The sequence below is a fragment of the Chenopodium quinoa genome, unplaced genomic scaffold (assembly GCF_001683475.1).
Source record: "Chenopodium quinoa cultivar QQ74 unplaced genomic scaffold, ASM168347v1, whole genome shotgun sequence".
NCBI lineage: Eukaryota > Viridiplantae > Streptophyta > Magnoliopsida > Caryophyllales > Amaranthaceae > Chenopodium > Chenopodium quinoa.
Window position 1 is genome coordinate 188,175 of NW_018743397.1, and position 21,391 is coordinate 209,565.

A 21,391-nucleotide genomic window follows, 5' to 3' on the forward strand; every position below is an offset into this window, starting at 1 on the left:
ATATTATAGGAAATGTTTATGTCAACCAAACAACTGCTCTACTGCTAAACCACTCTAAAGTACTTTATAGGAAATTAGACTTTTTAGGAATTAGAATGCCAACCAAACAACAAACGATGTAGGCTTAATTTATTTGTTTATTTTTGTCAGAACTTTGATCAATAAATATCCTTTATTGTCAATATAATACATAGTATATCATATAGGTCTTTGTGAATTTGTGAGTCTTATAATGAATTTTGGAATCCAAAACTCATCTCAAGACTACCTACAGTCTTACACCACTTTTATTGCAAAAAATACAAAATCTTGTATATGAATCTTAAAGCCAAAACTCCACAATATGGCAATAAACTCATCCTAATGGGTGGATATGGCTCATAATACACCACTACTCCACTAGGTATCAAATAAAAAGTAAAAATTCATTTCCAAACAACAATCAAATACATCATCAAAAACACACAAGGAATTATGAATTAAAAATCAAATTCAAACCTTGTACAATTCTAGTTTCATTCTTGATTTCAAATTCCAAACCCAAATCATTTTGTAATCAACCCCATCTTAAATCCAAATGCTAAAGTTCAAAATAAACACCTTAAAAAAAAACCTAGTAAAAGTTATTTAACCTTGGTTTACTAGGGGTACTAATCGAGCAAGTCGATCACGAGCAGAGGGTTACTCGACTCGTGCTCGTTAATTTTCAAGTCGAGCCGATCATGAGTTACTCGTTTAAAGGTTTACGTCTCTTGAAATTCAAATATTTGTTAATGATATTTTCTTCTCTTTATATATATTTTTTTCTACTTAAGCTTATTATTTTAAATTTATTAAGTGTCAAGGTTAATTTTTGTTTTTAAATATGAAATAATAGAAAAATATTAAATTTCTTATACGCTTATCGAGTTTCGAGCGAGCACGAGCAAACTCGAGTCGAGTTTTGACCGAACGTTGACCGAGTCAAGTTGCTCGCGAGTTGCCCTACTCAATTAGCACCCGACACCCCTATTCTTAATCATGTTCAATTGTTCATACATTAGCACACCGACTCACTAGTTGTAGTCACTAATGCACAAGTAGGGGTGTCAATTCGGATGGTCGTATCGGGTTTGATATGACGGGTCAAGCTGAATAATTTTTTAAAGTTAAGTCATACTAAATAGTTATGTCCATGCGAGTTTAAATATAAATTGGATATTTTTCGGATTGGTTTCGAATCGGGTCGAGTCGGGTGTGTTTTTGACATTTAAGCACAACCCTTGTAATTTACGGGGTATCCATTTGTGGTATGATAACCCCTTACGTCAATCTATTTTCTCGGTAACAGCAATAATGGAAAACACATACCCGAAAGCATTAACAATACACTGGGTCTCAACCACCGACTCGCCCGAGTTCACCCTCCTGAATTGGGCACTGACCCACTCTTCACTCGTCGCACTCGACGCAGAATGGAAGCCAGTTCGCACCCAAACCACCCAACCAACCGACTCCAACCAGGACCGCACTTTCCCGACCGTATCTCTCCTCCAACTCGCTTGCCGACTCGTTCAATTTCCACCCGATTCGTCCGGGTTGACTCAGTTGAACCACCAGGATGACTCGGTCGTGTTTCTCGTTGACTTGCAATCATTGCCTTTTGGTTCAATTTATGAGGAATTGAAGCAGATGTTTGTTGATCAAAATGTTTTGAAATTGGGGTTTCGGTTTAAGCAGGATTTGGTCTACTTGTCTTCTACGTTTTGTTCGAATGGGTTTGAACCTGGGTTTGATTTGGTATGATAATTTTTCTGAATTTATCATATTTGCGAAGTTATCGTGTTGTTTGCTTATTGAATTGATATAATTTTCGTTATTTAATGGCTAATTAGGTTCATTTTTAATTTGCATGGTTAATTCTTTTTGTGCTTTAGTTTTGTTGTTGAAAGTTTGATGCTTTATCAGTTGCTTAAGTTTGTTAGGGTTATCTTGATATGATGTTTGATAATTTTGTTTTGGTGACTTTGCATTGTATATTTTTGTTTTTTGCTTGAATAATAAATTATGTTTTTGAGTGATATTTGAGGTTTTTGTAATTTTGTTATAATTTTCATTTTGTTCCCTATTGTGCTTACTAGCTTATACATTTGTTTAGGTTGAACCATTTATCGACATTTCTAGCATATATCATAACTTACAAAAAAGGCAAATGGGAAGAAAGATAGGAAAGAATAGCAAGAGTTTGGCAGCCATTTGCGAGGAATTGTTGGGAGTTTCTCTTTCCAAGGTGAGATTTGTTAATTGTGTGATACATAGGTGGATAGTCATATGTGATATGTGTTGTATATAATGAGTTTTCAAGGCTACAAAAGATAATGTGTATACAGGGAATTGATCAAAGAAAAATCAGTGTGTCGTGATAGACATCGCCGACTTGAGAATTCTTAACTCAATGCACCTTGCCTCTCTTTACTCCAACAATATGTAATCTGGATTATGTTCTTTTATAGTCTGGAATTTGCCTGATTTTTTGACTATTCTTTAACTGTAGTGAAATTGCATCATTGTTGAGATGTTGTGAAATAAGCTAATCGGTTAGGGTTTGCTATTAAATTGTATTGGTCCACTGTGAAATTATCTGTCTCTGCCTGTAGACGTAGCCCACTTTTATTGGTGAACTGCTAGAATGTGACTCCCATTTCTTTGTTCTTTATTTATCTTACCAATCACAATGATCATGAATGCTAAAAATAGTGGAGCCCTTGATTTTTTTATTTTATTTTTATTTTAATTTCCCCTTTCCCTTTTAGTATATGTTGGTGAATTCATGGTTAAATATGGCCTAATGAAGCTTGCCTCATGAACGGGTCTTTCCATCATCATGACAAACTACCAACCATGGTGCCAACTGCCAAGCCCCTGCTCTTGTTCTAGAATATGCTCTTTGAAGTTCAAACTCAGGAGTGAAGACCATCCACTGGTATTAAACCACAAAAAGAAATGGTTTTTATAATTTCTCTCTTTATTTCCTGGTGATGGGGTGTGGGGCAAATTGGATTTGAGAATTCCTTTTGTTTGCAGAATAACTCTTACAAGTTATTATTTTTTTGACAACACTGCTCCTAGGGACTCTTATTTTGTTGGTTTGATAGACTTTAAAATGGGTTACTTTGGTTATCTTAATAATGTTCTAGTTTTTTTTTTAGATTGGTTTAGTCTTCCTTTTTCCCTTTATTATTATCTGGTATCTAGGTATGAATTGAAATATTTTGATTCTTTATTATTCGATTGTAATGCTCAGCCATGAGATAAGTCCCTTAAGTCCCTATTCTTTACAACTTAATTTTTCAGAATTTCAGTTCAGTTAAGATCTATTAAGCTCTATTCAGTTAACTTCAGCTCTCCAGCTACATTAAGTATAATTCAATTCATCTCAATAAGGTTCAGTTTAGCATATATTATCCTCGTATGCAGTCATGGGTGTTTAGGAAAGAAAATCTGTCCGCGTCTATATAATTATATATACGTAGTACATGAACGTTAATCTGGGATAGTATATCATATAGAAATCTTACCAAAGTTCTAATTGGAGTTTGTCACATATTACTTTCGTTTTCGAAAGTTTATAACACTTTACATTTTTTAAAGTTCGTAAAACTTTCAATGTTTTTAACACTTTACCACTTTTACTGCTTTACCCCTCTTACTGTACAATGTTATACACCTTGTCACTCTCTGCTCTCTCTTTTACTTTGTTCACCTTTTCTTACATCACTCTTTCTCCAATTGCCTTAATTTGTTTGTAAGCAGTAGATTTTAAGAGTCTTTGGTAACGGAGGTAGTATGCTCATAGTTTGCTTTCATTTTTATCAGGAGCTTCAATGCAGTGATTGGTCTCAACGCCCCCTTACAGAGGAGCAAAAAATTTATTCTGCAATTGATGCCCACTGTCTACTTGAGATATTTTCTATTTTCCAACTAAAGGTTGACAAAGAAGGTCCGTCAAGCCTGGTACTTGATTCTTCTTAATCTTTGTAACTTCTGTTTTGGATTACTTTCACCTCATTTAGTACTCGACATTTATATATTCCTTTTGATTCAGAATCACTCAATGTAGCCTTTCAGAAGCTTTAATAAAATGCTTGAGTTGATTCTTTTGCTGTAGTTTTGACAATGAAAGTTGTACACATAACTTAATAAATTGGAAATTTGGTCCTGCTTGGCCTAGAATTGTGCAATGATTGCAGTATTCCACCGCTTGGTTTTTTCCCTTAAAACAGGTCGAGGTATCTTATGTTGTGTCAGATTAGTAATTATGCAGTGGGAAAGGCTTGGAACTTGATATTTAGGTCAAGGGACAATAACCTGGACAGCGTATCTTTTGTGAAAGTGTTTAATATGACTTTCTGATTGTTCACTCCTTGCATTTGCCCTGTTATGTATGTAGATACACCATGTTTACACAGAAGATTTTGGCTGCTATAAATTTATTGCTTCTGTGCGTGTTATTAGATCTAATTATCAACTAGATAGTGTATGAAGTGTGCTTTGCTAGTATGATTTTTCTTTTTGAAAGAAGGGCACTAGGTGGCATTGTGTAATCCTTCTGTTGGTTCTGCAACAGAGAACTTTGCAAGTGATGTTGATGTGCTTGGTTTACCTAGTTTAAGTCTTGGATTGAAAGAAGTTCTTGAGAGGCCAACTGCTTGTGAGAGAATAGTACGTAGTCGAGTTGGTGAGGCTTCAAGTATCGTTGGAGCAACAACAGCTACTGAATTTTTCAAAAGTGAAATTTCCATGGACACGGTTGTTTCTGACACATTAAGCAGACAGACCATACCCTTTGACAAGTCCCTTTCAAGAATTGTTTCCAACTATGGCAGTAAGATTTTACTGAATGAGACAGATAGAAAACCTAAAACCTCTAAAAAGAAGGGGAAAAAACAGCCTAAATCAAGTTTAAATGGAAAACACAGAGGTGCTGATGACGATTGGCAAGGCCCTCCACCATGGGAGTCACTAAATGGGGGTGATGGATACCCAAAGTTTCTTTGTGATGTGATGGTAAGTTGATTTATTTTTATTGTTATTTTCTGCTGTTTATCTTGTATTTTAAAGTGGCTAGATAACTTATCTAATGTTAAATTGCTTGTCTATGCATATAACAAGCTGATGCACCTATTTCCAGATTGAAGGATTGGCAAAACATTTACGTTGTGTAGGAATTGATGCCGCAACTCCCTACTCAAAGAAGCCTGAGAGCAGGTAAAAGTTAGCTTTTAGATGCTGTACTTGAATGTTCCATGCGTAGTTCTGATCGATAATTATTGTTCTCATCTTTTCCAGGGAGCTAATAGAGCAGGCACAGAAGGAGAAAAGGGTGATCTTGACTCGGGATGCCAAATTGTTGAGGCATGACTATTTGTTAGAAAATCAAATATACAGAGTGAAGAGCCTTCTCAAGAATGAACAGCTACTTGAGGTAACACATGATCTGACTTAGTAACTTTGTAAGTAAATTCAAGTTGGATATATCTATGTTATGCTTGAAAGTAGAGTCAAACTATCCATTTCTCGGTTGCAAATTGCACTTATTGGTTACTGAGGATGAGTGCTTGTTGAACAATGAAGGATGGTTTGTTATAAAATATGATTGTCTAATTGTCTATGTTCAACTTGTTTCTCAACTTTCACACACTAAAGTTTAGCTTCTGATTTGTACCCAAATCAAATTACCCTACCCAATATATGATTGGAATTGAAATCAACTCAGCCCAAGCTGCCAGTCCCGAAAATTAATTTAACTATTCGATTGATTTATCTTAATAATTCAGTTGATAAACTGATAATTGACCTGTATATGACCCGATTAGGTCCAAGACCTATCTAAATGAGTGAATAAAACACCAACCAAATATGATCCAAACCAGATGGAGCCTACCCAAATCTGATCTGAAAACCTACTCCTCACCTCTAGTTGTAAATATTGAGCATGTGGTTAATTGCGGGTCATTATGTGTCTAACCTTTTATGCTGTAATTTTTTCAACTATCAGTTGCAAAAGTTACTCTTTGATATTAGAAATGAAAGAAGCATAACTCAAGATTTTTTACAGTACTAGTCTAGTGGACTAGTGGTACTAGCATGTGTACTTGCCAAGAATGGTTTTTGGCAATGCTGAGATTTTAAAAGAATGGTTGATCTTCCTTCCTTCCAACACTAGATAGGAGTCTAGAATGCTACCTCTTCCATCAACCTATATATTAGTGCCGGGCCTGTCTGTGACTCTGTGCTAATATCAAGAATGGAACCTCATTTTCTGGAACCTGATAATGAGGTGTTTTACACAGGTTATTCAAACATTCCAGCTAAAGATTTCAGAGGATCGGCTAATGTCAAGATGCACGAAATGCAATGGCAGATTTATCCAAAAACCGTTGTCAACAGAAGAAGCTGTCGAAGCTGCCAAAGGTTTTCAGAAGATACCTAATTGTTTGTTCAACAAGAATTTAGAATTCTGGCAATGCATGGACTGCAATCAGCTATATTGGGAGGTATGTATCTGCAATCTGCTTCTTAGTACGCCTGACAATGTTAGTAATATGCACTTCCTCCTAAACCTAACCCTTCATTATTAATGATATGACTTAATGCTATAAAAAGATTAATATATTAGTTTCTCTCAATTACTTAATCAAGTAGGGATATTTTTGCAAATCCAGTCATAAACCAATACTCTTATTTTAGGACAAGTGGACTTTTTTTTGGAAATTTTAAAATTGCATGTGATTTTCAGATGGAGGGAGTACATGAATTTGCAATGCATCTAGTATTGTTGAATTTCTTTTAAGAAATTGGGAGATGATATTGATTTGATGCTATATTTGAGGCACATTTGTCTGCCATAAAAACCATTATGCAGCGAGTATCATATAAGTGGCATAGGCTCTTGCAGTCCTGCCTTTAAGTAAATATATGCATTTAATCTTCTCATGAGATGCTTTTTTATATAGGTAATTGATTAGGATTCTGAAGTCTTAACTTTATGTAAATGTTTGAACACCAGGCATCTATCTGTAAAATAAAAGAGAATAAAGTTTTTGCATAGAAGTTGAAGAATATGATGTAGGCTTCTTTTTTGTGGGAATAATAATGGAGGCTATAGTATTGCATGAAAATTCATCTTTTAGTAATACTTCGTAATCTTCTGAGAAGTTTGGTCATACATGTTTTGACTTTACTGAGGAGAATTCATAGTAGTATATGTTTATGAAATTTCTCATTGGATTTATAGGCACTAGAACCTGCCTAATTTGCTTTCTTTGGCATTATTCTTGAACATTTGAAAATTTAAACCTTGATCACAGGGAACACAGTATCATAATGCAGTCCAGAAATTCGTCAACATCTGTAGCTTGAATGAATAATCCACTGCCTCCTCTCATTCTTCGAGTGAAGCTGGCATTGCCTATCAAAACTGACTGTATTTTTGGGAGTCAAATTCTTGAAGCTTATGTCTTCTTGTGTTCATATGCTCTGTTGGCTGTCTATGCAGCGTTGTAGAAAAATCAAATGTTCTGCAAAAAGTTAGATATTCCGGTTGAGGGTATGATCTTTCTACCTAGTTCTGCATTGACAATGTGACACCTTTTACTTAGTTGAGGCATTTGTGAATTACGGCCCCATAAGTGTATAATAGTTTAATACTTATGTACGAATGTTGATGACCCTATGTGGGTGGCATGATTTTGAGATTATCTTTGTCACCTTCAAAATTCTTTTGTTCCGTAGAACTAAATGTGCTTATGTCTTATGAGCCTATTTTATAATGTTATAAGTTGTGACGAATAGAAAAACTATTGGTGAAGTCTTTTACATGTGTTTCAGTTGGATATGTTCCATTCTTTTGTTGCTTCTATAGCCTATAGGTACTTGGACTACTTCCAGGTTACTAGGTTAGTGAAAAAATATATTCGTCATTTCGTCTGTAAAATAATAATTGTGCACATGACAATATACTTGGAGTGGATGTTTAAGTGAAATTCATTTGAAGAGATTACGAGAGTCAAATTATGTAGGGATTTTGGGTCACATCCCAAATTCCGGGTTTTTGGCCAATCGGGCAATTTAAGCTCAAATTGTGGACAGATTGGTCTGAGCATCCAGAGTCACGCTCGTTTATTTACCTCTCTAATTGTATCCTTATTATACGGAGTACTATATTATATTAGATGAAATCTGTGTGATGCATGATTTATATAGAATATTTTGTACTATGTATAATTCTTGTCAACTCTTTAAAGAAAACTATTTCTATAAAATTCTCAATAAAATCCGTATTGGATAAATTTTTTCATGTAAGTTTAAAAACTTTATCTTATTCATTGGATTTTTAGATAAAAATTTTAATTTCAAAAGATTATTTCCTATTTTAAAAATAAATTTAATTATTAAATTTCGCTTCGGTAGTCGAAATAATAACTTTCTATAAACTCCCAGATTTTCAACGACCAACTTTCATAGATGAGTTGCAATTCCTTTTCCTAGAAAACTACCACCCTAAGCAAAAGGCAAAGTTTCAGCCTTTAAGTGTCAAACAGAGACATCTATGACTAATCCCCAACACACGGAGTCAAAATTATCCCATCAAACACTCTTCATTCTTCTTTTTCTTCAATTCATTATAATAGCCCAACTCTTTTAAGCCTTCACCATTATATTCATTCAAAGATAGAATAATAATCTCCTTCTTTGAATAAATTTAACAATTTCAGCAAAACTTACGTCAATTTATATGCTATCTTATATTAGTCATACTTTTACAGCTACTTCTCATGTCTTTGACTAATTCTATATATGTATATAATCTCATCTTTTTAATTCCCTTTCTTGACCGCCTTCGTATGGTTTAACTATATATATAAATTCTGTATCTTTATTTATAATCTATAGTTTTTTATTCTCAAAAAATATGATCCCTGAATTCTCGTTCTTAGTATGGTTGCTAATTTCATTAGTAATCATCTTTTTATTTGTTCGTTTGTTGTATCTTACTTCTCTTTTTTGTATCATTAGTAGATGTTTAACTATTTTAGTAAACCAATTTCATATCTACAATCAATACAAAATCCCTCAATACAATGATGATTTTCAAGAAAATCCATTGTTTCGAAAAATCTTTACTTACATAAAATCTTTGCCTTCTTTGGGGGATTCCGATTTTGCTGCTCTCTACTCAGGAGATAAACCGGGTGATATTCTTGTGTCCTTAGACTCTAATGGATATGTTATGGATACGTTTTTACATGCTCAACTTATTTGGATGTATAATAAAAAACGCGACAATGATCATGGAGGTGAAGTTGTGCTGAAGATCAAGGCTAAGGATAAGAAGAGGATTTTGGTTCCTTACATTCAACATATTTACAAGGTGGTTGATGAGATTGAGAAGAAGAAAAAAGAGCTACGAGTTTATATAAATCGTTCTTCTTGTGTTGATGGGCTTAATAATCCGTTGTGGAGATCGTTTCCTTTTGTTCATCCTTCGTCGTTTGATAATATAGTGTTAGATGATGATGTTAAGACCAAGGTTAAGAATGGTCTTGAGTTGTTTTTGAAGTCTAAGCAGTATTATAACAAAATTGGACGTGTTTGGAGACGTAGTTACTTGCTATATGGAGGTCCTGGTACGGGCAAGTCTAGCTTTGCAGCCGCGATGGCAAAGTTTCTGTCGTATGATCTTTATGATATCGATCTTTCAAAGCCATCGGATTGCTCGGATCTGAAGATGCTCTTGTTGCAAACTACGAGGAAATCATTGATCTTGATCGAGAATTTGGATTGGTTTATGATGGGTGAATCGAATGGGATTAGTTTATCTAAAGTCTTGAATTTTATGGATGGTGTTGTATCAAGTTGTGGTGAAGAAAGAGTAATGGTTTTTACCATGAATTGTAAAGATCATATTGATCCTTTGGTTTTAAGGCCTGGTAGAGTTGATGTGCACATTCACTTCCCATTTTGTGACTTAAATGGGTTTAAGGCTTTGGCTTTGAGTCATTTGGGTTGTAAGGATCACAAGCTATATGGTCAGGTGGAGGACTTGTTTCAACAAAACGGGTCGCGGTTAAGCCCGGCTGAGGTAAGTGAGATTATGATATCGAATCGGATGTCTCCTACTAGGGCTATAAAGACTATAATCAAGGCATTGCAAAGTGAAGATGTTAAGCAACTAAATAGTGGTGAACAACAACTAAATAGGAGTGGTAGTGATCAAGTTTTAGAGGATTTAGATGTACCGGACTCAAAAGTTAAGCGAGATGCTTATTATGCAATAAGGGAAATTCAGAAAATGTATGGAAGATTAAGATTGAAAAATAGTAGGACAAAATCTTTAGATTTAACTTAAACTTTGAGTATAAGTATAATATTTGTTTATTAATTTTAGATTAAGTAGAGTAAAATAGTTTGTATTTTAAGATTTTACAGAAATTGTAATATTTGTTTATTTATTTATTTATTCATTCTGTGAGGGGTGATATGTGTTACAAAGGTGACAATTAAATGGTATATGGTACAATTATTAATTATATACAATGTAAATACCCCTTAATGTTATTTTATAAGTATAGACTCCAAATAAATTCACAATGATTCATCTTTGTTAGTATAACAACTATACTTGTAATAATTGTAAATTATCCTAATTTTACTAATGTATATATTAGCTCAAAAATCTTTCAATCATGATTCAAACTAAATAAATTAATTGTGATTAATGTGATCAATTGCCTATATTTTACACAATAAACACAAAATTGAAAAATACAGTAACATTTGTGTAATCTATAATGAAATCAACATCGCCAAAATTACTACATTTGTTTAGGAGTAGAATGGTAAGAAAATTTCTACTCTCAAGCGTTCACCTACAAAGGTTTAAAAGAGAGTAGAAAGGTAAGAAAATTTCTACTCTCAAGCGCTGACCTAGGAAGGTTTTAAAGACGCTAAGAACGCTCTTTTTAACTCCCGCCTTCTTTCAAAGATATCCATCATCTCTAAAAATGGCGACAACACTGCGTTTACGACTATGGAGTTCCAACCTAAATTTCCTTCTTGAAAAACCAAAATCCGCCATTTCACCCTTTACAACAAACTTATGCAAGCCATTTTCTTCTCATTCTCTCTCCTCTACTACCCACCTTCCGAAGAGCGTGGGAACGCACAACGGCAGCTTTCACTGCGACGAAGCTCTTGGCTGCTTTCTCCTTCGTCGCACCACCAAATTCGCTGATTCTCAGATCATTCGAACTCGAGACCTTCAGGTTTTGATACCCTTTTCCTCTCTCCTCATTTTTGCACAATTTACCTGAATTTTTTTGACAATTTTTTTGGAATATGATCGGGTAGGTGTTGGATTCGTTGGATGCGGTGCTAGATGTTGGAGGAGTGTATGATCCGACCCGTGATCGCTTTGATCATCATCAGAAGGGTTTTGATGAAGTTTTTGGTCATGGGTTTGGGACTAAACTTAGTAGTGCTGGACTTGTCTACAAGGTGTTCGACGAAATGCCTCTTTGATTCAAATCTTCGTTTTTTGAGGTTTTTCTTGCTTATTTGAGTTTGTGGATTTGTGTATAGCCAATTTTTATTTGCTTGTACACTTTATGTTGTTAGGTTAGTGTGTTTGGTTGTGTGAATTCTTAATGGACTTAAAGATTACAATGTAGTGATTTCATATCCTAATTACTGGGAATGGTCTTGCTGATTGACATTATGTATCGGTTTGTCGATTGATTATAGTTTCTTTGTTACCGTAGACATAAAGAGTGCATTAATCTAACGGTCTACCTCCTTTACCCCAACTAGGGAAAGAGTACGTTTACAGGCATTGGAGTGATAATGTTGATGTTGTAGGAATATTGGTCAACTGAGGGAAGGGTTAGGATAAATTAATGTTGTAGGGGAACTGTAGCCTAGACATTGGAATGTGGGATTGAAGGTCCTGAGAAACCCCTTATGTTTGATGAGAATCGAATCCCTAATCTCATGGTCAAAAGGGAGAACTAACTTGATTCTCTGCTTGTACACTAGGCCGTGGCACGAGTCACTATTTTAGTCATTTCCCCATGGTTTCTGTTTGCAAATTTACCATGGAATTAAGTTTAGAAACTGTTGGAAGTTTCAATGGCTAAGAACTGAAGGTAGTTGTTATAGATTGAGAAAAAGTTCCCTGAGTATTTGCATAGGTATCTAAACCTTATGTGTATCTGTTGGCTAACAACCGTCTTGTGGAAGTTGTAATGAATGTTGTTTGTAATAGATATCTGGTTTTATACACTGATAATTGATGATATCTGTTTTCTTCTCTCTTCTAGCATTATGGAAAAGAAATAATTGCAAAGGAGCTTCAGCTTGATCAAAGACACCCAGATGTGCATCGCTTGTTTCTAGCTATCTACAAGAATTTTGTCGAGGTAGTCAGAAGTCACATTGTAAAGCTGTTTTGTTGATGGCTGTTAAGGATTCTTCTTGATGCCTGCTTGTGCTATTTGTCTGTTACTGAATGTGTCATTTAATTTTTCACTGAATCCTGGTGGTTTTATGTTTGATATAATTCTTGCAGTTGATCAATTTTGCCATTAAATCAAAACTCTCTTACAACTGCTTAGTTAACAGGTGCCAGTAAATTTTGTTTGATCCTTCCGCTTAGTGATTTTGTTTATTATTTTAGTTATTAAGTTCAGTGATTTTGTTTGAGACAGAAAGAGGAATTAGGGGCTGTGGTAACTTCTTTTTTTTTTTTTAAAGGAGGGGCTATGGTAACTAAGAAGGTCTTAATGCCTGTATGTTCTAGGGTTATTGGGGGGTTATCCTGGCTCATACAGCTATCTGAACAAGTATCTCAAACAATAGGAGTGCAAGTTGAAAATCTACATGGAGAACTGGTTGGGAGGATAACCTGCTGGAACTATAAATCAAGGCATGAACTGAAAATGAGAGATGGTACAATTTCTATTTCTATTTTTCTATAGCTAAACAGGGTCCTTCACAAAATAGGAACACTTGTTCTCATGGATTCACAAGCAGTAGTTTAAATTTGGGCATTGGATTCTGCCCCAAAGACTCTAGCAACATGATTTTTGCTTCTCTTTTGGATCCTCTTATACTTTTAGGGAGGGGGGAGAGGAAAGGTGTAAATGGGATAAAATCTACCTCATATTTTTCGTGCAAAAAATTTCTGTTTATTTCATTGGATGTATATTATTCATTGATTTTGATGTATCAACTATTCTGGCAGGCAGTTGATGCTGTAGACAATGGGATTAATCAATACAATACAGATATATCACCTAAATACACTATTAACACATACTTATCATCTAGAGTGGGAAGATTGAATCTTGGCTGGACAGATCGTGATCAGTCAGCTGAGCGAGAAAATGATGCCTTTTTGAAGGCGATGACATTGGCTGGGAATGAGTTTTTGGAGGTGCATTTATCCGAACTGCTCATTTACCCTGTTCCATTTTCTCTAGTGATAACTCTGATAAGCAACTATTGGTGGATGCATGATCTAAATAAATACTGCTATAGGGATTCCCTTACCTCTGCTTATATTCTGCTCTTATATTTTATGTTGCAGAGCATACATTTTCATGCACAATCATGGTTACCGGCTAGATCCATTGTAGAGGAGTGTCTTGCAGCAAGGCAAGATATTGACTCTAGTGGTGAAATCATGGTGCTCAAGAAGTCTTGTCCTGTAAGTCAACATGCTGCCACAATTGACTAGAAAAACCTTGATGGTTTCTAATTCAACAAAACTTGCTGTCATTCTTTTGCCACCCTTTTTTCTAGGGACCGAGTTATATTGCTTATTGTATTGACACTTGGTAGCTTGTTGCATACTTAATTATTAACTTGCCCTATGCTTCTCCCTTACCAATTCTTTTTTTTTTTTTCCCCCTCTCTTTTTTTGAGGGTGGAAGGATTTAGTAGGAATTTACTTTTTTTTTTTTTTTTTTTTTTTGTAATTTCACATGGTAGGGTTACTAAAATGGAAACTAAGAAGATTATATTACTTTTGCCTAAAATCCTCTTTTTGCTTTTACTTGTGAACAGTGGAAGCTTCACATCTTTGAGCTTGAGGAGGAAATGAAGGTTGAGCCTTCTACCAAATACGTTCTTTATGAGGTAATGTCAGCATTTGGCTAATAATCTTATGTCATTAATTCACTAGTGTTATTACTATAATCAGCTTTCTTTGTCCTTTTTCAGTTTTTTGGACAGGTAGTGTTGGGTCCTTGGGGGTGGGAGGTGTTAGGGATTGTAGGATATAATTTAGTTGAATGCTTTGGCTGAATACCTGAATCACACTGTATAATATAGAGCAACATGCAGTGGCATATCCAGCAATTCCAAAGTGTGCGTTCGAAATCCTTAAATGTATAAACTGAAAGTTCAATACATAAGCTCAAAATTCGGATTAAAACAGATCACTCAGAATTTGATACAATGGATTACTCTTTGAAAAATGAAAAAAAAATAAAATCACAATCTATACGAAGCAAAATTTATATGTTATTATTATTATTATAACTATTACTCCCTCCATCCCTTAATTATATGCCTATTTCTTACATTTATTAATCACATAATAGAGAGAAATAGGCATATAATTAAGGGACGGAGAGAGTATTATTATTCTGATCGATGTAAATCTAACTCTACAATTAATAATTGATACAAATGTGTAAATCAATCTAACTTTGTAAATGAAAAACAAGGTTCAAAGGGATTCAAACGCTTGCTCAAAGGCCCAACTGGATAGTAAAGCAAAATTAAAACAACCACTAAGCTGCGCTGGTATCACTGTGCTTGTTTTACAAAACAATTCTTTTAACCCTTATTTATTTATTTTTAAAAATTAAGGAAAAAAAAAATAAACTTTTCGATTTTTTTTTTTCCCCAAAAAAACAGTGGGTTCGTGGATCTGCCGTTGGCAACATGATAATACCTTTTACATATTTGCTCACCCTCTCCTTTTCACTGTATGCAGGATGATAGATGTACTTCATGGCGGGTGCAGGCAGTGTGTCACGGTCCGAGTGATTCAACACCAGATCGTGCGGCGCGCTCTCGTCTTTTGGCGACAAGGGCGCAAGCCTAAAGCAAGGAGGTTCGTGAGCACACAGCAACACGGACCTACGGTGTCTCAAGAGGGCGCACGAGAACAACGAGTGCGGAGTCGGGGCTTGTGACGGCCGATACTTCGAAGCGGGCACAAGCGGAACCGAAGAAAATGAGGACGTCTCTAGGGTCTCTTGGTTTGGTGGGGGATGCTTTAAAACAAGGCAAACACAATATCTATAAAGGCTTAAACAACACACAAGTCTTAAAGCAATAAAAACGGGGTAGAGAGCTTTGATTGAATAACCATTCGCTCCCTAAAGAGCTTTATATTGCATTAGTAGAGAATTACAAGTGAACGTTGAAATGACAGTAACACAGTAATTCTCCCTAGGGTCTAGAAAAATAAAAAGAAAGACTAAAGAGACATTACATAAGGAAAATATAAGGAAAATAAAGAAGAATACATAACAAAGAGGTTGGATTCTAACATCCTCCCCCACTTAAGTCGTCGACGTCCTCGTCGACTTACAAAATCTACACTAAGATCTTAGCAGCTTCAGTCTTCTGTTGTAGGGGTGGCTCTTGTCCTGGTTCTGATGTTGGCGCGGTAGCTGACGTTGCGGTTGCTGTCGTCGGGATCTGGATGGTAGGGTTTTAGACGACTAACGTGGAAGACGGGGTGAATCCTCATCCACGCAGGCGGTTCTACCTTGTATGCGTTCTTCCCAATCCGTTTAGTGATGCGGATGGGGCCTTCATATTTCCGAATGAGGCGACGATCTCTCCCTCTGAGAAACTTCAGCTGTTCTGGTAAGACCTTCACCATCACCATGTCCCCAATAGCAAAATCAACTGGCCTTCTGTTTTGATCAGCCCATTTCTTCATCCGGCGCGATGCTCGCTCTAGCTAGGCTTTTGCAATGTCGGTGTTTTGCTTCCACTCTCTTGTAAAATCTCGAGCCTGAGCACTCCTACCGCCCTCCCAGTCAGCCACTGTGTGCGGGAGGAGAGGTTGCTGACCCATGACCAACTCAAAGGGGCTTTTGTTGGAAGAAGAACTCCTTTGAGCGTTGAAGCAAAGTTGTGCGACGTCCAAGAGTCTCACCCAATCTTTCTGGATGGCGCTCACAAAGTGACGTAAGTATTCCTCGAGAAGCCCATTGAATCTCTCTGTCTGCCCATCAGATTGAGGGTGGTGGCTTGACGACATGTTGAGGTCAGACCCCATCATTTGGAATAGCTCAGACCAGAATATGCTCGTGAATCTGGTATCCCCGTCGCTTACTATGCTCTTTGGCAATCCCCAGTACTTCACAATATGCTTAAAGAAGAGAGATGTCGTTTCTTCTGCTCCGCAAGCCTTCTGCAAGGGTACAAACGTTGCGTATTTTGAGAACCTGTCTATCACCACCATGATAGAAGAGAACTGGCCAACCTTCGGGAGGCCACTAATGAAGTCCATCGACACACTTTCCCACGGTCGAGTTGGTACAGGAAGAGGTTCAAGGAGGCCCCCGGGCTTCTGTCTGTCAACCTTGTCTTGCTGGCACACAAGGCAGGTTTTGGTGTAGCTAGTAGTACCCCATCGCGAGTAGACTGAGGGTTCTCTGCCAACCTGGATGTCCCGCCCACAGCGTATCATGGCATTCCTTCAACAACATTTTCCACAATCCCCTTGCTTTGGGGATGAACAGCTTTGTACCTTTGGTGAAGATGAGGCCATCTTCCAACCAAAAGCGTCTAGTCTTCCCTTCTTCAATCATCCTTGTTATGGTTTTTGTCATCAGATCATCTGGGAGATAAGCACGAACTTGATCTCTAACGGATGTGGCAATGCTGCTTGCTGTCATTGGCGCTAACTTGTACATCGCAGCAAGATCGGCCCGCCTACTCAGGGCATCGGCAACTCTATTGCTGGATCCCGTTCTATAGGTGAACTCCACGTCGAACTCAGCTAAGTCCTCCTGCCACCGAGCTTGTTTTCCTGTCAGCTTGGGTTGGGTGAGAAAGTGACTCGCCGCAGTGTTGTCTGTGCGGACGGTAAACTTTGACCCCAACAAGTAGTGCCTCCATCCTCTTAGGCAGTGCACAATGGCTAGTAGCTCCTTTTCTTGTGCCGCATACCTTCTCTCCGCATTATTCAGCTTCCTACTTTCGAATGCAATAGGATGTCCTTCTTGGAGGAGCACTCCTCCTAAAGCAAAATCCGAAGCATCCGTCTCGATCACGAATGGTTTGGTGATGTCTGGAAGGGCAAGGACCGGCTCCTTTACCATTGCTTCTTTCAACTTCTGGAAAGCTTCCTTCTGGGGCCCTGACCATTCCCAACGACAATCTTTCCTCAATAGGTCGGTGAGGGGACTTGCGATCTCTGAGTATCCCTTAATGAATCTTCTATAATAGTTCGCCAGTCCTAGAAAAGATCACAGCTCAGAGGGGTTCTTGGGATCCCGCCAATCGCGAACAGCACATATCTTCTTTGGGTCCATCCTCAATCGACCCTTCCCCACAAAGTGTCCAAGAAATTCGACTTCTTCCTGCGCAAAGGCACACTTTTCTCGTTTCACAAAAAGGTGATGTTCTCTCAGCTTCTCGAAGACCAATCTTAGGTGCTCGAGGTGCTCCTCCAAAGTCTTGCTGTAGACAACGATGTCATCGAGGTACACGACCACAAACTTGTCTAAGTACTCTCGAAATACTTGGTTCATCAGAGTACAGAACGTAACGTAGCAGGTGCATTCGTCAAGCCGAAGGGCATGACTAGCCATTCGTATACCCCGTATCTCGTCACACAAGCAGTTTTTGGTTCATCTCCTTCGGCGATACGAACTTGGTGATAGCCAGACTTCAAGTCTAGCTTTGTAAAGTACACTGCATCCCCTAACTGATCGAACAAATCCGCCACCAAAAGGATAGGGTAGTGATTGCGCACCGTAACCTTATTTAATGCTCGGTAGTCGATACACAATCGAAGACTTCCATCTTGTTTTTTCTGAAAAAGCACAGGAGCCCCATAAGGAGCCTTTGATGGGCGGATGAAGCCTGCCTCAAGCAAGTCCTCCAATTGTTTCCGGAGTTTAGCCAATTCTGGGGGGGCCATGCGATAAGGGCTTCGTGCTGGGGGTTTCGCCCCTGGAACCAGCTCAATCTCATGGTCCACTGTCCTTCTAGGTGGGAGAACTTTTGGTAGGTCTTTCGGGAGGAGATCCTGGAACTCTGATAGTAGCTCGGCAACTGCAGGCGGAAAGTCTCCACTTGCTTCATCTTCCTTCGTGGAAAGTGTTGCTAGGAACGTGGGCTCGTTCCTCTTCAACCCCTTCTCCAATTGCATTGCTGAAAGGAGGGGCCCTTTCGGCCCTTTTCCCGAATCGCAGGTTCGGAGGAGACATGGTTGCTGCCCGGGCACCAGAATAGATCTAAGATGCGGCATCGGGACTGCCTTACTAAAGTGTAAGAAGTCCATGCCGAGCACCAAGCTGAAGTCGTCCATTGGCGCAACGGTAAAGTCCACCTGTCCGCTCCAATCTCCCAGCTTCATTGTTACTTTCTTGGCAACGCCGTGGATCGGTTTGGCAACTGAATTCACCGCTTTCATACTGCCTCCTTCTGGTAGGAGCTTCAACCCAAGTCTTTTTGCCTCCTTTTCTGAAATGAAGTTGTGGGTAGCACCGGTATCCACCATGGCACGAGTTTCCTTTCCGTTTACCAACACATTCACATACATCAATCCAGAGTTTTTGGGTTGGCCCTCAGAGCCTTCTCTTCCCATAGCGCACATCATGCGAATGGCCCCCAGTCTGGAATGTTCTCCTTCACTAGGTACTACCTCATCGGCTTCTTCACTCTCGGGGTTTTCTAAGGACATGGAGGACAGTTTCTTTTGGAGATTGTCAATTTCTCCCTTGTGTCGACATTCAAACCATTGTGCGGTCCTCTACAAAGGATACACGTCAATGGCCTGGCTGTCGAAGATGAACTAGGGGTGCTTCCTCTACTAGAGAAGGAAGAAGCTCCACTTTTCCGAGAGTCTTCTCCCCCACTCCTATTGTATCTATTGTTCGAGTTGTTGGAGCTCACTTGCGAGCCATGTCCGGAGTTCCTAGGAGGGTTCGGTGTCGGCCCCTTTCTTCAAACCTTGTCCTTCTCTGAGGAGTAGTCCATCAACCTTTCGGCTGCAGCGATGGCTCCCGATAAAGTATCAATCTTTTGGCGCCAAATTTCTCTTTGGGCCCATTCCTTAAGACCACGCACAAAGTTGAATAGGCGATCTTCCTCGGACATATTGTGGATCTCCAACATGCACGCTGAAAACTCTTTGACATACTCCCGGATGGAACCCTTATGCTGCAAAGCAGCGAGCTTGGTGCGAGCAACAAACTCGGTATTCTCGGGATAAAATTGGGCCATCAGCTCTTTCTTCAGATCCTCCCAAGTATCCACTGACGTCCTCTTAGCTTGGATGTCGGTGTACTTGGTGCGCCACCAAAGCTTTGCATCATCCACCAAATACATAGTGGCGGTATCAACTTTTAACTCATTCTCCAACTGACAGACCCGAAAGTATTGCTCCATGTCGAAAATGAAATTATCGACTTCTTTTGAATCTCTCGTGCCATTGAAGGTCCGGGGCTTGGGAGGTTTTATCTTGGCACCTCCACTTCCCCCGAGCCCTCTCTGGGCACGCATTAAGGTTGCACATTTATCATGTGCTTCATCAGCGACGCCTTGCACGAAGTTAAGTTGCTCCGTTAACCCATCCACAGTAGCGGCAAACCTCTCTATTTGGTCGGCTTGTTTTATTACAATATCCTCGAGTTTGGGCAGCCTTTCTTCAAGCATAGCCCACTGTTCGGTCTTGCCTTCAAGCCAAGCAAGTCTTTCCTCGAATGTGTATTCATGCATCTCTCCTTCTTCTGCCATCTCTACGGCAAACTTGGCTCTGATACCAAACTGTCACGGCCCGAGTGATTCAACACCAGATCGTGCGGCGCGCTCTCGTCTTTTGGCGACAAGGGCGCAAGCCTAAAGCAAGGAGGTTCTAGAGCACACAGCAACACGAACCTACGGTGTCTCAAGAGGGCGCACGAGAACAACGAGTGCGGAGTCGGGGCTTGTGACGGCCGATACTTCGAAGCGGGCACAAGCGGAACCGACGAAAATGAGGACGTCTCTAGGGTCTCTTGGTTTGGTGGGGGATGCTTTAAAACAAGGCAAGCACAATATCTATAAAGGCTTAAACAACACACAAGTCTTAAAGCAATAAAAACGGGGTAGAGAGCTTTGATTGAATAACCATTCGCTCCCTAAAGAGCTTTATATTGCATTAGTAGAGAATTACAAGTGAACGTTGAAATGACAGTAACACAATAATTCTCCCTAGGGTCTAGAAAAATAAAAAGAAAGACTAAAGAGACATTACATAAGGAAAATATAAGGAAAATAAAGAAGAATACATAACAAAGAGGTTGGATTCTAACACAGTGGCTTTAGGACCCGATAGATTTGAAAGCCGAAAGCCCTTGCCTCATCCTTGGAGGGGTTTGGAGGGCAAAGAACTCTCGGAGATAGCAGGGATCCCTGGCTGTGTATTTGTGCACATGAGTGGATTTATCGGTGGGAATCAAACTTATGAGGGTGCTATTGAGATGGCAAGAGCTTCCTTGAAAGCATAAAGCAGGTTTAAACCACTATACAATTTTATACATATATCTTACATTAAATTTCCGGGATTTGGGAGATAAAGGCATCTTAGAGCTTAAGGATGTCCAGGGGTATGCAGTCAGTACCTGTATGCACAATCTGTTCATCTTTAGTTTCCCGTGGATCCAATCAGTTAACGGAATTCATTTTCTGATTAATGAATGCAAGACAAATGTAAGGCAAACTCATTCCCAGCCTTCAAAGATTATCAGCTTCTGGATTCTGAAATGCTTGTTGGTCAAAGTATTCACTGTTCAGAGGAGGTATCATTCTCTTTAAACAAAATTTTGTCTGATCTTAGGAATTGAATTATGTTTGTAATTCTATTGATTCAATCATCTTTATGAGAATAAGTCCTTATTTTCCTTTTGTTTTTTCAGTTTCTTATCATATAAAATCCTTTTAGGCCATTGGAAAGTACATAATCTTGATCTTTGTTTACCCATGCTAAGCTGATTAGTTCTTTACTGATCCTAGATTCATATTTGTTTATTTTTTTGGAATTCCACAACAAATTCTCTTCCCAAAGTTGATTTTATGTAGTGGTAGTCTACTTTCACCATTGCAGAGACGC

At 38.4% G+C, this 21,391-nt stretch overlaps 3 protein-coding genes across 4 annotated transcripts; all 3 read left to right on the forward strand.

Annotated features, from left to right (window-relative positions):
• The first annotated feature begins 1,298 nt into the window (after window positions 1-1,298).
• On the forward strand, window positions 1,299-8,023 carry LOC110738850. Its single transcript, XM_021919289.1, has 8 exons — window positions 1,299-1,779; window positions 2,138-2,269; window positions 3,856-3,979; window positions 4,607-5,046; window positions 5,171-5,247; window positions 5,329-5,464; window positions 6,333-6,536; window positions 7,350-8,023. The coding sequence occupies exons 1-8, from the start codon at window positions 1,336-1,338 to the stop codon at window positions 7,407-7,409; spliced, it is 1,617 nt and encodes a 538-aa protein (XP_021774981.1). The 5' UTR covers window positions 1,299-1,335; the 3' UTR covers window positions 7,410-8,023.
• A 928-nt stretch (window positions 8,024-8,951) lies between these two features.
• Window positions 8,952-10,616, forward strand: LOC110738851 (AAA-ATPase At2g46620-like). Its single transcript, XM_021919290.1, has one exon. It carries the CDS (start codon window positions 8,954-8,956, stop codon window positions 10,388-10,390), a length of 1,437 nt encoding a protein of 478 aa, XP_021774982.1. The 5' UTR covers window positions 8,952-8,953; the 3' UTR covers window positions 10,391-10,616.
• Window positions 10,617-11,022: 406 nt separating this feature from the next.
• On the forward strand, window positions 11,023-21,230 carry LOC110738852 (UPF0160 protein-like). Of its 2 annotated transcripts, none has more exons than XR_002514666.1 (8): window positions 11,023-11,306; window positions 11,392-11,538; window positions 12,360-12,458; window positions 13,283-13,474; window positions 13,628-13,747; window positions 14,107-14,178; window positions 15,044-15,592; window positions 20,582-21,230. XR_002514666.1 is itself a non-coding variant. In XM_021919291.1 (8 exons), the coding sequence occupies exons 1-8, from the start codon at window positions 11,046-11,048 to the stop codon at window positions 20,787-20,789; spliced, it is 1,119 nt and encodes a 372-aa protein (XP_021774983.1). In that variant the 5' UTR covers window positions 11,023-11,045; the 3' UTR covers window positions 20,790-21,230. The 2 variants fall into 2 exon arrangements, 1 of the variants encoding a protein (XP_021774983.1); XM_021919291.1 differs by having other exon boundaries at window positions 15,044-15,080; window positions 20,599-21,230.
• The last annotated feature ends 161 nt before the right edge of the window (window positions 21,231-21,391 follow it).